At 43.4% G+C, this 17,247-nt stretch overlaps 1 protein-coding gene across 1 annotated transcript in view; it reads right to left on the bottom strand.

Moving 5' to 3' along the window:
• Window positions 1–7,732: 7,732 nt before the first annotated feature.
• DRAM1 (DNA damage regulated autophagy modulator 1) overlaps window positions 7,733–17,247 on the bottom strand; it is a 40,887-nt gene continuing 31,372 nt past the window's right edge. The window contains exons 5-7 of the mRNA XM_068970720.1: window positions 13,919–13,977; window positions 10,394–10,486; window positions 7,733–9,807 (exon numbers count right to left, since the gene is read on the bottom strand). Of these exons, the coding sequence (XP_068826821.1) occupies window positions 9,763–9,807; window positions 10,394–10,486; window positions 13,919–13,977 (197 nt within the window). The 3' untranslated portion in view covers window positions 7,733–9,762. The remainder of the gene's footprint in view (window positions 9,808–10,393; window positions 10,487–13,918; window positions 13,978–17,247) is intronic.

Genomic DNA, 17,247 nt, shown 5'->3' with positions numbered 1-17,247 from the left:
CCCTGGGATTCTCCAGGCAAGAACACTGGAGTGGGTTGCCATTTCCTTCTCCAATGCAGGAAAGTGAAAAGTGAAAGTGAAGTCGCTCAGTCATGTCCGACTCGTAACAATCCCATGGACTGCAGCCTACCAGGCTCCTCTGCCCATGGGGTTTTCCAGGCAAGAGTACTAGAGTGGGTTGCCATTTCCTTCTCCAAGGACTATTGCACTAGTCCAAGCAAATAATTATGAAGGCCCGTACTAAGATAGTGATGGTGGGAATGGGAAGGAGGAAGAGGATTCACGGCCATAGAGATGATTAACGACACAGTCCCCATTTGCTTTCGACAGACCCAGTTTATTTCTGGCACACTTATTAATAATGTCACTTTTATTTACAGAATGCCCTGGTTTGGATGATAATTATCTTTTAACACTGTACATAGGAGAGGAAGTTAACAGAACGTGAGGTGGGGGTGAGGAGCAGAGCGTTTCTACCTTGAGCGACCCAGTGAATGGTAACACCATTTACCAACCAGGCAGTCCAGAAGAAGCAGCGGGAGAAGTTTCTCTGTAAAATAAAAATAGTTAAGTTAACAAGTGCTAAATTGGGTGTGGGGAAAGGGAACCCTCCTACACTGTTGGTGGGAATATAATCTAGTTCAGTCTCTATGGAACAGTATAGAGGTTCCTCAGAAAATTAAAAATAGAATTACCAGAAGATCCAGCAATCCCACTCCTGGGCAATACCCACACAAAATTATAATTCAAAAAGATATATGCACCCCTATGTTCATAGCAGCATTATTTACAGGAGCCAAGATATGTAAGCAATCTAAATGTTCCTCAGCAGATGAATGGATAAAGATGGCTAAGTCATTGACAAGTATTCAGTAAATTGCAGTTAAGAGCATCACAAAAGTCACAAAGGAGACACAGAAATGGCTGAAGTCTGGGGAATTCTGAGTGAAAGGATTATCCTTCCACTCTGAACCTTGGAAGCGAATTAGTTTCAGGACCGTTCATTAGGAAACCTGCCCTCATCTGCCATTCACACCGACTGCAGATGAGATTCGAAATGGCCAATTCCAACTTTTGTTTCTCACTTATTTTACTCCTTTCAAGTCACTGCTACATCTGCTCCCAACAGCTAAAGACTTTTGAGTATCTTCAGCATTAACTGGATCCAAGCTGACCATGGTCATTCAGATAGTCAAAATAACGACGTTGCAGGCCAAGGCCTGGTGAACTGAGTCTACTCGGAAGAACACGTGCCCTGGTTTGAGCCAAAGGTCAGGGAACACTGGAATGTTCTACCACATTTATAAGCCTTGTGACCCCAAATCCTAACTAATCTCTATTCCTACTTACCAGCACCTCAGCTCTTTCTTCCTCTTACAACATGTCAACAACTGGGTAATTATTTAATAAACTTCAGAATATACCTTTGCTTCTTCTCCCGGGCAGAGACACCAGGGATTTTCCCAGTTTCAATTTCAAGGTGGCTCTGACTTCAGAGTTCCAAGTGCAGTCAAGCAGAAGAATAAATTCACTAACTAGAGCTTTTGGGGGGAACTTGCAAACAAAACTGTGGCTTTTCAAGTATTAAGAGGAAATGACAGACTGAACTAAGCTCAGTATTCATTTTAATACATGTGTTAAAGTTTATGTTAGCAGCTGTCAGATCGCTGGCCAACCCTAACTACATCACTCTTCGCCCTAAATCAGATATCTTGAGTGGTACCCGAAACTTGCTTCTTTGGCCTGACCCTGAGCAATAGGTTGTTCTGGAAGGTGAATTTTGTCTTCCAGGCATTCCTATCACTTGTGCTAATATTAGCCTGATGAGCAAGAGAGCTGGAACCCAGGATTCCGAGCCCTGAGACCCTTCTGCTGCTGCTAGAGGCTCTGAGAACTCTACATCCTACATCCACATCGCCTGCCGGAGGTCAAATGCCAAGCCCATTGTCAAGTGTGAGGACTTCTGTTACCCAGTTGGGGGCAGCCTAAGTGGTCTCTCTTTACCCTACTATGGCCACATCCTTGGCTAGTAGAGAGCAGATGTTTCTAACCCCAAGCCTGTCTTATTGCAGCAACCAAAAGCAAGACATACCAAGAGTTCAGAGACCTAGGAAACCACCCTCATAACCACCAGAGCCTTGGCCATGCTGAGTGTTACCCCTGGTCTGCAGCCTCGCTGCCCCATGGACTCCTTAGCCATTTTGGTTACTTCTCCTCGGGGGTCGTGCATGGCATGGGAGGGCTCATCTCAAACTCCCACTAAAGACTGGTGTGGCACGGGAGCCCTCTCCCCCATGTATTCCCACTGCCCTCTCCCTGCCACCCTGCCCCACCCCTGTCAGTCTTGGAAGTGCAGAGCACAGCCAGGATTCACTCTTTCGAAGCAAGAAAATGGACATTTCACCCGTTTTTCTAAATTTGCTAGTTTAGGGATTTCACCCCCTCAAGGCCTTGTGTGATGTGATCCTACAGACGCTGATGAGTTAATTCATACTCACGTGAGAACAGATGATAACTACATGGTCCTGGTGGGAAGGCTGGCTGTCGGGGTCACATCCCTGGGTTTGGTCCAAGCATCATCACTTGGTTGGTACCTGCCTGGTGACAACCTCACTGCACGCACCTTAATTTCCTCGGTGGTAAAATGCAGCTAACTATGAGATGATCACCTTCTCACATCATCTTTGCCATGGTTGGATGCTCAATCAGTATTAACAGGACATGAGTAATAATGCAAGCAAGTAAAAAAACGTTCTTAGTGGTTAAGCAAAATTCCCTGAAAACCTGAAAAACACTGAAAAGAAGTGAACACTGTCTCCCCATAGGTAAACCCAATTTTGTTTTTTTCAAAATGACAAAAGGATTTTGTGGACAGTGAAAGTATTTGGTATGATGCTACAATAGTGGATACGTTTCAGTATACATTTTTCAAAACTCGTGGAATGTGCACCACACCCAGAGTGAACCCTCATGGATGCTATGGATTATGGTGTAATGATGGATCAAGGGCCTGTATTAAGGTAGGCCATCTTTAAAGCCTATCATTTCTTTTTTAAAAAAAATATAAATTTATTTATTTTAATTGGAGGCTAATTACAATATTGTAGTGGTTTTGCCATACATTGACATGAATCCAACACAGATGTACACGTGTTCCCCATCCTGAACCCCCCTCCCACCTCCCTTCCCATCTCATCCCTCTGGGTCACCCCAGTGCACCAGCCCTGAGCAACCTGTCTCATGCATCAAACCTGGACTGGCAATCCTTTTCACATATGATAATATACATGTTTCAGTGCCATTCTCCCAAATCATCCCACCCTCGCCCTCTCCCACAGAGTCCAAAAGACTTCTATACATCTGTGTCTCTTTTGCTGTCTCGCATGTGGGGTTATCATTACCACCTTTCTAAATTCCATATATATGTGTTAGTATACTATATTGGTGTTTTTCTTTCTGACTTACTTCACTCTGTATAATAGGTAAAGCCTATTATTTCTAAGTTACGTTTCTCAAACCTGGAATCTCTCACTCTCTCTGTGCCCCCTATTCCCCACTGGTCATTCCACACTGACCACCAAGCTATAAGGTCAGGGAGGACCAAAAGCCTGTGAGTTCCCCCAGGGTTCTGTAGTGAGTCAGCTTGCCAGAAAGAGGAAAGAGAATATGGTGATTGACGACTGATGTCTATAAAAGCAAAATGTTCTCAGAATGTAAGGAAGTGTAAGTGAAATGGCAGGCCTTCAAAGAGATCCCAAAAGAGAAAGTGGATAGAAAAGGGACAAGATTAGAATAGGCAGAGACAGAAGTGCAAGATCACAATGAAAAACACAAGAGAGAATGAGAAAAGCTATGACCAACCTAGGTAGCATATTAGAAAGCAGAGACATTACCAACAAATGTCCATCTCGTCAAAGCTATGGTTTTTCCAGTAGTCATGTATGGATGTGACAGCTGGACCATAAAGAAAGCTGAGTGCCGAAGAATTGATGCTTTTCAACTGTAGTGTTGGAGAAAACTCCTGAGACTTCCTTGGACTGCAAGCAGATCAAACCAGTCAATCCTAAAGGAAATCAGTCCTGCATATTCATTGAAAGGTCTGATGCTGAAGCTGAAATTTCAATACTTTGGCCACCTGATGCGAAGAAGTGACTCATTTGAAAAGACCCTGATCCTGGTAAAGATTGAAGGCAGGAAGAAAAAGGGACGATAGAGGATGAGATGATTGGATGGCATCACTGACTCGATGGACATGAGTTTGAGAAAGCTGCAGGAGTTGGTGATGGACAGGGAGGCCTGGAGTGCTGCAGTCCATGGGGTCACAGAATCAGGCATGACTGAGTGACTGAACTGAACTGAACTGGACTGAGATGGAGACACTCTTGACCATGGACAGGAGAGCAGGCACCTGAGAGGAGGCAGAAGACAGGGATGGTGTTCTGTTTGCAGAGAGGGGAGCAAACAGCCTTGCCCTCCCCTACCCTGGGGAGCTTAAATGCAAGGGGGAAGGAAGAGGGGTTTGTAGAAGACCAGTGACACAGTCAGCTGGTCTCTGCCCCATACCCTGTACTGCAGAATCCACATGATGAATGAATGTGTTGCCTAAAAAAAGGTGAATTTACCATCAATATCCCCAGTTTGGATGAAAAGGCGAAATAGCTGGGAAGATTTTCCAACAAAAAATGCTCAAGTAAAGAGGCTCCAAAGGCAAGATGACAGTAATTTGTCAAATCACAGATGCAGTTCCTGTGGGTGCCACCATTCCCACTTACAGGATTTCTCCTGCAGACATCCTTGCAACTATGTGAAATGCTGTATGTACTAGGTCATTCACTTGTAATTGCAAAGTTTGGAAACCACATGACTGATCATCGAACAGGGGACTTGTTAAATAAAGGATGGCACATGGAATACTATACAGGGGTTAAAACAGAACAACAAAGAAACACGAAGGAGCTCTCTATGTATTGGTAAGGACATATCTCCGAGACACACTGCCTAGTCAAAAAAGCCAGGCTCAAAACTGTTTGCAAGGTATGCTACATTTGGGAAAGAAATTAAAAGGGAAATCATTTTATAGGTATGTTTCTGCTTGTATTTTCATTGAAAGGGGCTATCTGCCAGAAGAGGGGTGAATTAAGTGTGGGAAGAGGCAAGTACAAAGGTTCTTCACAGAGGACCTTTTTATACTGTTTTGATGTTTGAATCGCATCAATATATTACTGATTCAAAATTTTAAAAATAAGAAAACATGATTCAGAGTTGCAGGACTGCAAGTGAGGAACGGCTGAATGGCCACTTATCTAGAAATTATCTTTCCACCCCAGCACAGTAAGTCCAGGAAACAGTAGTTTGCTAAATCTGCATATTAGAACTCTTGAGTGTTTGTATAAATAGGGGCTCTTTTAGGAATAAGCATGAGAAATCCAGCCTGAGTCTACCAAAGTTAAAGAGAGACTCACGTAACTGAAGAGTCCAGAGGTGAAGCTGGCTCCGGGGATGGAGGGCTTTGCGCATCACTGAGGGACTGACTAGGCTGCAGGCTTCATAGGCATCATCTCACGGCACCCTGGCCCAAACCACAGGGCAGATGGCTGGTAGCCGCGTCAGCATTTTCCAAGCATCAATTCTGGAGGTCACCACCACCCCCAATGCGACTTTGGCATCCTGCTGCTCTTCATTTTAGAAGATGGATCTGCTGGGGGTGACCCAGGAGCATCAGAAACTTCCCCTCCAGGGCTTGAGGCTGTGGTTGCTTGCTCTCTTGTGCAACAGACAGGATACAGATGTATGACATTCTGGCCTGGAGAATGCGGGGCATTCAGAGCCAGACCAAGAGTATGTGTGTGGGGAGACGGCTGGGCTTACAGGCTTGCCAGAATCAGGGAGTGGGAGAGAGTGAAGACCACTTATCTTCCTCCCACTGCCCCTTCCTCATTCCAGGCCCAAATACCAGACCAGGGCGTCTCCAAATGAGTGAAAAATGGGAGCATGGGACCATGCCACATGTAAGGGATGTTAGGAAATCCAGACACAACACAACAGTAATGCACTTAATTTGGTTTATGAAATGCAATTTCTGTGGAATCCTCTGTTAGTGTTTAGGGGGCAGGGGAGATGCACTTGATTATTAATCAAGAAAACAAGAGCTCCAGACTGGAATCTGTTGCAGTAGAACCACTTACAGGTCACTGAACTTCTTTTTTTTTTTTTTTTTGCCTTAGCTTCTTCATTTGAAACATGTGACAGTTTACTGTCTGACTAACCTCAGAGATTAAATAAGAACACAAAAAATTTGAAAACATATAAACATGACTTTGAAGTTAACTGAAGGCAAACTGATCACCTGTATGACTTTTTTTTTTTTTACCTGAAAAGATTGGCAGCTGATAAAATTTGGTTTACTCTGAATCAAGTTAGGTTGGCTCTTCTGGCCTCTGGGGTCAGGGAGAACTGATTTCTGTAGTGGAATCTGCAGCTTTACATTAGTGCAAGACCCATTTCCCATCCCTTTCTTCTGAGAAACAACTTTCCAGCACCATCAGCCCAGTAGTTTGGGTGGTGTGGACCCTATTCAGTGCTCCAGAGGTGAACATGTGACACTGGTCTGACCAATCAGAGCACTGAACTTCCTTGGGTGACAGGGTGGGCATGTGACCCAAGGCAGCCAATCAGAAAAAGTGAGTTTCAACTGGAGGGCTTTGGTTAGAACTTTTAGGAAGCCCTCTCATTCCACTGGAGAGTTTGTAGCCTGGGGCTTCTAGAAGCCATCTCACACCCACCAAGGGGAAAGCCTGCCTGAGAATGATGCCAACAGAGAGAAGGAGAGAATAGATGGAGTCCTGGTGACTTTCTGATCCAGCCATCCCTATAGTCAGCTCCACCCAGGACCTCTCATAACTTGAATCAACAGATGCCTCTCTTTCTTTCAACAATGTTGAGTTGGATTTCTGTGCAAACTTCTAATACTACCATTCAAAAATCTCTACAAAGATGAGCCATCCTGCCCACAGGCAAAACTACATGAATTAAGAAAACATAAGGTTTGGGACTTCCTCAGAGGTCCAGTGTTTAAGATTCCACTTTCCAATGCTGCTGCTGCTGCTGCTGCTAAGTCACTTCAGTCGTGTCCAACTCTGCGTGACCCCATAGACAGTAGCCCACCAGGCTCCCCATCCCTGGGATTCTCCAGGCAAGAACACTGGAGTGGGTTGCCATTTCTTTCTGTAATGCATGAAAGTGAAAAGTGAAGTTGCTCAGTCGTGTCCGACTCTTAGTGACCCCATGGACTGCAGCCTACCAGGTTCCTCCACCCATGGGATTTTCCAGGCAAGAGTACTGAAGTGGGGTGCCATTGCCTTCTCCATTCCAATGCAGTGGGTAAGTATTCAATCCCAGGTCAGGGAACTAAGATCCCACATGCCGCATGGTATGGCCAAAATTGTTTAAAATAATAATATTTAAACTCTACCTCTGAAGAATCCAAGTGGAGCTAGAATACTTCCCTGAATAAATTTACTTCATAGTAGTACCAAGTCAACATATTATAATTTAACAGAGACATAGATTTAAAATAAAGAAATATTTCATTTTATTTTACTCTTTCAGCCATGAGGTCCAAGGAAATGCAAGTTCACGGAAATCAGAAATAATACCAAAATATGGAGGAGACCAGCTTTTGAGATTTCATGATATCAGCAGAACGTGATTGTCTGGAGTGAGTTTTGGCCTTCTCAGTTTGCCAAGCCAGGTGTACCATTTGGTCTAGCCCATGGAATAATTTCTGTGATAACTGTCCAGGATGATGAGTGTCATCATAGAATGGAGAGGCCCAAACAACTGAAACATTCACAGCACACAAAGTAAAACAGTCAATATTAAAAGGTGACATAGACTATTTATTACCTCATTAGTAAACCAGAGTAAATCTCATTATGCAGTACTACAGATATCCCCCAGCCATGTCTCCACTTGCTCACTCCCTCATTCATGCATTCAGTGAGTTTTTATTTATTAAGCACCTACTGTGTACCAGGAGGCAGCCTGGTAAATGCTGGAGTAACAAAGATTAAGGCACAGACTTCTGCCCTCAAGGAGCTCCCAATCTAAATCACACAGAGAGATACAGAAATGAAGGCTGACAATGAATGTGTCAAGAAGGGCTGATAACAACAGTCTGTTCCAAGGGAGACCCAACCCTGGATTCCTTCTACTGCAGGTTCCACAGCAAAGGTAAGAGGCTTTCGTCCTCCACAGAACACAGATGTAACCAGCATTTCAGTTCCAAGTTACCACCAACCCAGGGGTGGGTCTCAGTCTGTCACCGCTGAACCCTCAGGGGAGATAGGGTCTGGCCTTGCGGAGGGGGCTGACCACTACTGAGCCTCCTTCTTCCACGGCTGGCCACGTGAGCTGCTCTGCCCTTGGCATGAGCCCTCAAGGTCTGGAACCTCTTGGCCAGACATGGCTTTCTGGTCTGGAGGGTCCCTGAAGGTGAGTTCCTTCTCTTCCACTTTTAAACCTTTGCATCTCAAGACGCACTTCTTCCTCTGGAATGACTTGCTTTTCACTCGTCGTCCATGATGTGCTGTTACCGAGCAAAGGATCTGCTTCACATCTCATGAAGCGTGCAAACGTCCAGCCGTGGGGATGAAGAGGAGCAGAGTAACTCCAGCCGGCACCACGCTCCCCTCCCTCCCCTCTCAGACCTGCACTCCCGTCAGCGCCCGTGGACTGGCGTGAGAGGAATGCGAGATGTGTGGTGCGGCTTCTGAGTCAGACAGTGTGTCGAGTTATGCCAGGAACAATAAAGGGCAGCTTTGTAAGTGGAATGTGTAATGCTTTTCACAGGTTGGTTTCTGCAGAGGTTTAGGATTGAGCAAGTCTCCTTCCCATAATCCCGCATTCCTCAGATGTTCCCTGAGACACACTCCCCTCACTCCCCTCATCACTCTGGAATCCAGTGAGTTCTTCTTGTTAGTTGCTCACCTCCAGTTCACTCTGTTGTTAGCAGGATTTGATTTCTAACTTGCCTGGTTGAAACCATCCCACCTGGAACCCATCACTACAGCCTGCCGTCAGTGAGCAGCAAGGGTAAAAGCTGGGTCTCTGTGAGCAGGGAGGCCCGTGGGGTGGGGGACGGAATTTCAAGACTGAGGTCTTCCATAGCCACTGAGTTAATGTGCATAGTGGTCTTAAGGCCTTTTGATAGAAGCTTTTTGCTTGGTTCATCTAAAAATCAGTCTCTTAGTTAGTGTTAGTTTATTAACTAAATCTTAATGATCATTTTAAATGGAATTTTAGAAATGCTCTTATGATATAAAATTATACAGTGCATTCTCTAAAAATAAAATCTTAAAAAGAACATCCCCTGATTTTACTTTTGAATGAATTCCTCAGTTAGTGTATCTCCACAAATCACTCACACAGACAGAAATTAACAAAAACAGAATTTGTATAAAAATAAGAGGTCTCCATTTGCTGGAATACCTTATTTTGTCTGTCAGGAATTTGTTAATACAAAAAAAGTGTCTATTTGGAAAGTTATAAAAACATTGCTACAATGTCATAAATGCTCTACATTCTCTAGGAAAACATACCTTTGGAAATAGTACAACTATTGGGAATTCTTAAAGAAATTCAAGTCCTGGATGTGCTGCAAATGAATTCCATACAGGGTAGCGTTAAAACCCTGTCTGTCCTCTGTACCACTTCCAGGAATTGTCTGCCACTTCCACTGAGGGAGATAGAGTTCTTCTTTCTTCAAACATCACCATTGATTTCTGTGGATATTCTTAAGGTGACACTCTATTAAAAAAAAAAAAAGTTTAAAAGAAGGTAAACAACACCAATGCCAGCTCTGAAACTCCTAAGAGCTTTGCACCCCCTCAGAGATGATCTCACTATGGTTTGTAGTGAGCTTGAGTTGGGTCCTCAAGAATTTTCTTGGCTTTCTGTAACCTTTTAGTTAATAATTCACTTGTTTCAAGATGCAAGACTTTCCCTGTTGCCAAATCTGACAAGGTCCCACCTTCTCTCCGCCTTCAGAACATTTTTCAACAACACACTTTTATTTTTAAGAAAAGACATATTTCCTGTTATTTGGAACTTGTAAGTGAGACCTCCTCACAAAGTAAATAACCAGGATCTATGACCATAAGCATCAAATGGCAGGGGACAGATGAATGTTTCCTTGTTTGGGAGAACTATTCAAGATGCTTTCCTTTGGGAATACACTAAGTTGCACAATACTTGCAATTTTTTTTTTTCAAACACATAAGGGTAAAAAAGAAAGCTAATGCTCTTATGTTTCTTTAATGAGAGAAATGTTCTATGGCTTCCTACTAACCCTTATCATCAGTAACTTATAACATATGACTGGATAAATACCAACCTGGAAATCGTGGATGAATGTTAAAAAGTAGAAAATAAAACCAAAGGCCACTGTCCATTCACAGATCGCACTCACTACGTGATATACATAATCCTAAGGGCAACAACAACAAAAGAAACAGAATTGAGCCTACATGCGTTCACTTTAGTGGACACATTGAAATAACAATGAGCAGGGCGGGACAGAGGAAAAAGCTGTCCAGGGAGCATAAATCAACCCCCGGAGGAAACATGGTGAGCAAGGCCATGTGGGTGTGCGTCGGGGCAGCTGCCCAACGAGAATGTGAATACATAACCCCAAAGTTCTCTCTGGTTCTCACATACTCTGGCTTTATAACTTGTCTGTGGAATTTCAACGGGCAGAAGAAAGACCACAAAATGGCTGAGAGTGGAAAGCAGATGTGGACTCAGTGGAAGAAAGAACTTTCCATACAAAGCATGACTGGTTTTCCCACCACTGGGAACCCCAAAGTTGAAAGACAGGCTTGAAAAGCACCTATCTAGCATCTGTGTGCTTATTCCTAAGATCTGAAGTGTGCATCTAAGGAGACTGGCTTCTGTGTTTCTCTGTTGCTATAGAAAACGTCAGTTCAGACAATAGGTCTGCTTGTTATAAGGTTAGCACAGCTACAAAGCAAAGGCAATACTGAGACTTCTCTTCTTGGGGACAGGAATGAGAGGGTGCAAGGCATGAAACAGAAGGGCTTCAATTGGGGTTCCAAAGTTGGCTACCTCTGGAGGCCAGGAAAAAGAAATGAAACTGATGGTTGCAAAAAGACAGGGACAATGGGGAGCCCATGCCTCATCCGTTCTGTTCCATTCTTGTCAAATGGGAAAATACGACCCCAGTGTTACTTTGAGATTAAAAAAAAAAAAAAGCCCATGGAGTGTGTGTGCGTGTGTCAGAGACAAAGATATCTTCCCTGATTTTTTAAATGCTGGAAACCACTTTAAAAGCATTTTTAGGGACCTCCCTGGTGGTTCTGTGGTTAAGATCCCAATACAGGGGGTGTTAAGATCCCACATGTCTCAGGGCCAAAAAACTCAAAACATTAAAAAAAAAAAAAATCCAGAAGTGATAGTGTAACAAATTCAATAAGACTCTATAAAAAATGGTTCACATCAAAAAATCTTTTAAAAAATGATAAACAAAAACAGTTTTAAATACTGTCTAGAGTCCAAGTCTGGAGAAGGCAATGGCACCCCACTCCAGTACTCTTGCCTGGAAAATCTCATGGATGGAGGCGCCTGGTGGGCTGCAGTCCATGGGGTCTCGAAGAGTCGGACACGACTGAGTGACTTCACTTTCACTTTTCACTTTCATGCATTGGAGAAGGAAATGGCAACCCACTCCAGTGTTCTTGCCTGGAGAATCCCAGGGACAGGGGAGCCTGGTGGGCTGCCGTCTATGGGGTTGCACAGAGTCGGGCACGACTGAAGCGACTTAGCAGCAGCAGCAGAGTCCAAGTCGAAAATGCTTGTCTACATTCTGATTTTAGCCCACATGCCAAATTAGCCTGTGGACTGCCATCAGTTCCAGCCCTCCGATTTCAGATCATAACCTATATTTTCTTCCTGCTTCACTGTCTGCTCTGCTGTCAGTTACAAAGGTGAACAAACAAATGTGCTAGATTACAGGTGGGTTCTTTTCTTTGCTCCACCACAAAGATCTCATCAAGGTGCATCAAACTTGATACCACTGCTCCTCCTCCCCATGGAGGGTTGCATCCACCCGCTGTTCTCACCCAGGCCACCCTGGGGAGCATGTGACCAGCTATATTAGGGGGTCCAGAACGAGGGCCACGTCCTTTTCAAAGGTGATAGCACTACAACATTAACCCCATCTCATGTCATCCCTGGACAATGAAGATGGCTTATCCAGATAGAAGCAGAATTTGGGGGGAGGGGAGGATATCTGTAGCATGACGTTAATCACAGTACACTGAAGCAAGGGTCCAGACTCTTGCACTGCATTGTATTCCGTGAATTGAATAAAGGGTTTTCTTTGCATTTGTGGATATTGGGAACAGAAGGCAATATGAGTGGGATAGCAATTTTCGGAGTGAATAGAATATCAGGTACTCTCCATATTTTTAAGATAGAAAATGAATGGGGAAAAAGGGGATGGTTAACTGTCGGGGGATTGATTAATCTTTCCCAGCAGCAGACGTGTTTCATTTGATTTGTGGTGGAAGGCCTCCCTCCAGTGGTTAAAAACTAAAATACACCCGAGGCTGCTCTGCTGTGAGCTCTCCTTTTCAGGAAGAACTTTTTCCTCCTAATTTCTGCCTGGCTGGTCCTCACCACCTTCAGTCTCTCTTGCCTCCTGCCGGGTTCCTCTGTAATGGTGGAAAATCCTTCCTTAGACCCTGCAGTTACCCCAACCAGGGGTCAAATCCATGCCCCCGGCAGTGGAAGCACAGTCTTAACCAATGGACAACCAGAGAAATCCTTGAAACTGCTTTTCGAAAAGCATCAGTAACTCCACCTCTGCCTTGGGAAAAAACTCCTGCTTGTCAGTAACTCCCGTCTCTCTGTAGGTTAACTAAGGGCATGAGCTGATCTCAGTTCAAAACATCTGATTCCTCATGTTCACATGTTTGGTCTGGAAATTACCTGTCACTCCACCCTATGCTCTGATAGCTCTTGATCCTGTCCCTGGTGTCTAACTGGACATTTCTCTTTGGTGTTTCACTGTAGCTTCAGATTCAACTATTCTAAAACCAAACCCATCCATTTCCCCCCATGGAATTATTAATTCCTGTTAGGAACCGAATCTGTTCATAAGAACATGTTCTTCAGCTCACCCAAGACAAAAGCTTGGAAATCATTTCACTTCATTTCCTTTCATGCTCATGCTATTAATTCCAGTGTAGGTGAATCTCGATTTGAAATCTAATCTAGTGGAACTACCTTCTTCCTGCCATCCTGCCTCCGGGCTCTCTCCTCTTCAATCCATCCCAGGGGTTGCTTCTGACTAATGATACTCATCCAATAATATTCTTTTACTTTCCTGTTCAAAAGCCTTCAAAGGCTTATTCTGATCACCTACATCAAGCATGAGCCTCTCTGCCCACCTCTTAAAGACTTGCACAAATTCAGTTCAGTTCAGTTCAGTCGCTCAGTCGTGTCCGACTCTTTGCGACCCCATGAATTGCAGCACACCAGGCCTCCCTGTCCATCATCAACTCCCGGAGTTCACTCAAACTCACGTCCATCGAATCGGTGATTACTCCTCCAGAAACTTACCCCATCCACATTTATTTCTCACACTATGCTGAGAAACTGTTCTTCTCTGTCGCCATCCCCTGCTAAGCAGATCCCCCGTCTGCTTAGCATGTCTGTTTCCTCTGACTGCCACACACCTTCATTCACATCATTTCCCTGCCCTTCAATCTCACTTCTTTCACTAAGCCTCAGTGGTTGAAGGGTTTAAGATAGAATTAGAAATTCAAATTTTTTAAAATAATTTTGAAAATGCAGGAACCAGGTTTGACAGTCACATTTAAAACAACTTAAATTTTACCTTTTCTTTTGGATTCCACTCCAGCTTGGTTATAGAAATTAGTGAAGCACAGGCAATCACTAGAAAAGGGGACTTAGTTAAGGAAACTGCAGACTAGGTCCTTTAGTGTTAAAGACTAGATTATTCTTCTAATAATATAACCATTACACAGTGTTCAAATGTTAGTACCAGTTATATCAGCTTCTTATCATCTGAAACCTTAAGTCTGATTATGACAGAAATTTAAATACAACATGGAAATAGTCCTTCCTTAGCAACACTTTGGCAGTTATGTATAGAAGATTTTTAATCTGTGGCTACATTTTGCTTGATCCTGTTGATTAAATTTGGTCAAAATGACTGACACAGCAGTCTAACATGGGTAATTTTGGAGTACTTTTTCCCTAAAGTACTATTTTCCTTAAATTAAAATGTCAATTAAAATTCTTTTTCCTTAAAATATTATGTTCAGGCAATAGCTTCAAGGAAAAATTAACATTTCAAAGTACCAAAGCATTTACAAAGTACCAAGGCTCATTTACAAAAATAAGCTACAGTAAGTTAAGATATTATTGTTTAAAAAAAAACAAACAGACTTTTTCCATTGAGTAACTGGGTATAAGTAGAGCCCTTAATCCTTGGCCCACGCATGCATGTGTGCTAAGTTGCTTCAGTCGTGTCTGACTCTGTGTGACCCTATAGACTGTAGCCTGCCAGGCTCCTCAGTTCATGGAATTCTCCAGGCAAGAATACTGGAGTGGCTTGCCATAACGTCCCCTCCAGGGGTTCTTCCTGACCCAGGGATCGAACTCTGGTCTCCTTCATTGCAGGGGGATTTTTTACCACAAGCGCCACCTGGGAAGCCCCCAGTCCTTGGCCCAAAGGGTTTACAAATCAAAGAGATACGTCCTACACCCGACGTCCTACATCTGACCTAGGGGATGAAAGACAAACCCTGAGAGGCCAGTCTAATAAAGCCGGGAACTGAGGCTACAGGGCAAGGTAGACAAAACTGTCTGCACAAGGATGGTTGCAGCCATTCTGACTGAACTTGAAAGACGAAAGAAAGCTAGAGAGTAATCGGGATGCTCTTCAATGAAAAGCTTCTGCAAAGAGTTAGGATTCCAAGTGTTGCGTCAATTAATGCCAAGTTGAGCATCTCTGAATTCGGAGTCAGCACCCTCTCTCCCTGCCCTTCCCCACCTCCCATGTTTTGCCATTCTTAATACTTCTCAGTTTCTCAAAGTAAAAGTAGAGAGCATTGAAGGTGCCCTGATCATGTCATGACCATACTTCTGTTTCTAATAGCTTAATTCTCTTAATTCTTTCACTTAATTCTTTACCTCACCTTTAGTCCCATCAAGTACCATGCTGGGGAGAAGGTGGAGAGGTGGAGAAAACTTTGGCAAAACAGACCTGGTTTCAGTTCCCAGAAATATCACAGCCTTGATGGACCCAGGGAATGTGCCTCGTTAGAGAGAAAAGAACAGGGTGCAGTGATGACTCAGAGGGAAGATTAGATATCTGGTTGGTGAAGGCAGCACAGCCAAAAAAACAACAATAATAAGTTGTGGGATTTGAGGAGCTCTCTAGAACAGCTTCCCAGGTGGCTCAAGTGGTAAAGAACCCTCCTGCCAATACAGGAGACGCAGGTTTGATCCCTGGGCTGGGAAAATCCCCTGGAGGAGGAAATGGCTCCTCACTCCAGTATTCTGGCCTGGGAAATCCTATGACAGAGGAGCCTGGCAGGCTACAGTCCATGGGATCGCAAGAGTCCAACAGGACTGAGCACACAAGCATGTGAGCTAGAACAGCGTCATCCCACAGAGATTCAGGCATATAACTTCGAATCTTCTACTACAGTAGCCACACTGACAAAAACAAAAAAGGACCTAGTGAAATTAATCTTAACATATCTTATTTAACCCAATATACCAAACATGTTCTCAATTCAACATGTAATACTGCAAAGAATTATTAATGAGATGGTTTACATTTTTTCTCATTAAGTCTTTGCCATCTGGGGTTTTACACTTACAGCCCATCTCTGCACAGACTACCCCCGCTTCAAGTGCTCCCCAGCCCCGTGTGGCCAGTGGCTACTGTGCTGGCCGGACAGCTCAGTTCTAGAAAGACAAGGTGGAGAAGGTTATCTGGGTAAGAGAAGAGCACCAGCAAACGCAGAGAAGAGCAAAGAGACACACACACACAGGGGAGAAAGTGTAAAACTGAGGTTGGAGAAATAGGCAGCCTCCAATTACACATCTCAAGAAAAGGAACCTGCATCATAAGTGATTTTGTGAAGGCTTCTGAAAGCTGCAGGAGCTGGATGCAAGATGGACAGTTTAGCAGGAAGAGCTTAGAAGCCTGACCCCAGGCCTCGGTTTCTTCAGGAGTCAAATGAGGCTGTTTCATGGAACTAATACAGAGCATTTTAAAGATGACTGAAAAGCTTTGTAAGGAAATATAAATCCATGATGCTAATGTTTAAGACGACAGACTTTTTCATATGGGTGCATCTGTTCAAGTTAATTGGATCAATCTGCTTCTGTTCAGGGATTCTACCCCCCAGCATGTCTCCTAGGAACTTCTAGAAACAGGAACTATTAGTATGTGAAACTCTGGCCTGAAATGCTAATTCTATTAAAACTCTCTCATTTTAATACCTAGAGATCTGTCTCCAAAGTTAGAAGCAAGGAAAGCTTTCCTGGATAGAGAAATTTTGTTTCTAACTTTACAAATGGTTTTATAAATCCGACAACTAATACAACCTAGAAGTTTTGAGGAGATATGTGTCAAGAGAAAGCATGAATGTCTCCGATCCATAAATAGGATGAGGAAACAGAGAAGGAACTATCTCAGGAACCAGTTATAATTTGTTAAATTTCTCAATACTAGGATTTCATTCCTTTGTGCTTAGAAATTTTTATAATTAAATATTTCCTTCCCTAAATGACAAAAACAAAATCCCAAACCATCCTTAGACCTCACATTTTGTATAGCTTCAATTTTGAAAGAGAAAGGCAAGGCTTAATACTTAGAAGCTCATGAGGACACCATGCTTTTTTTACTCAAGCTTGTCCACCACATACCACAACCCAACCCAAATGAACAAGACCAGTGCTAATAAAATCGTTGCTGCTTTCCAATAATCTGACAGCAATCATCAATTTGTAATGACTCTTCAGTATTCGATATGACTGCAGATGATATTTTGAAAGACGGGAAATTTTCTACCCGTGAAAGACCAGTTTTATTTTGTTAAATACCTCTTGGGGGAAAGAAAAAAGGAAAAGAAAGAATGAGAAAGAAAAAAAAAAATGGAAGGGTTGATTTTCTTTTCTTCTAAA

The sequence above is a fragment of the Capricornis sumatraensis genome, chromosome 4 (genome assembly GCF_032405125.1).
Source record: "Capricornis sumatraensis isolate serow.1 chromosome 4, serow.2, whole genome shotgun sequence".
Lineage (NCBI taxonomy): Eukaryota > Metazoa > Chordata > Mammalia > Artiodactyla > Bovidae > Capricornis > Capricornis sumatraensis.
Note: the sequence above shows the minus strand (reverse complement) of the source record. Positions and strands in the feature narration are given on the sequence as shown.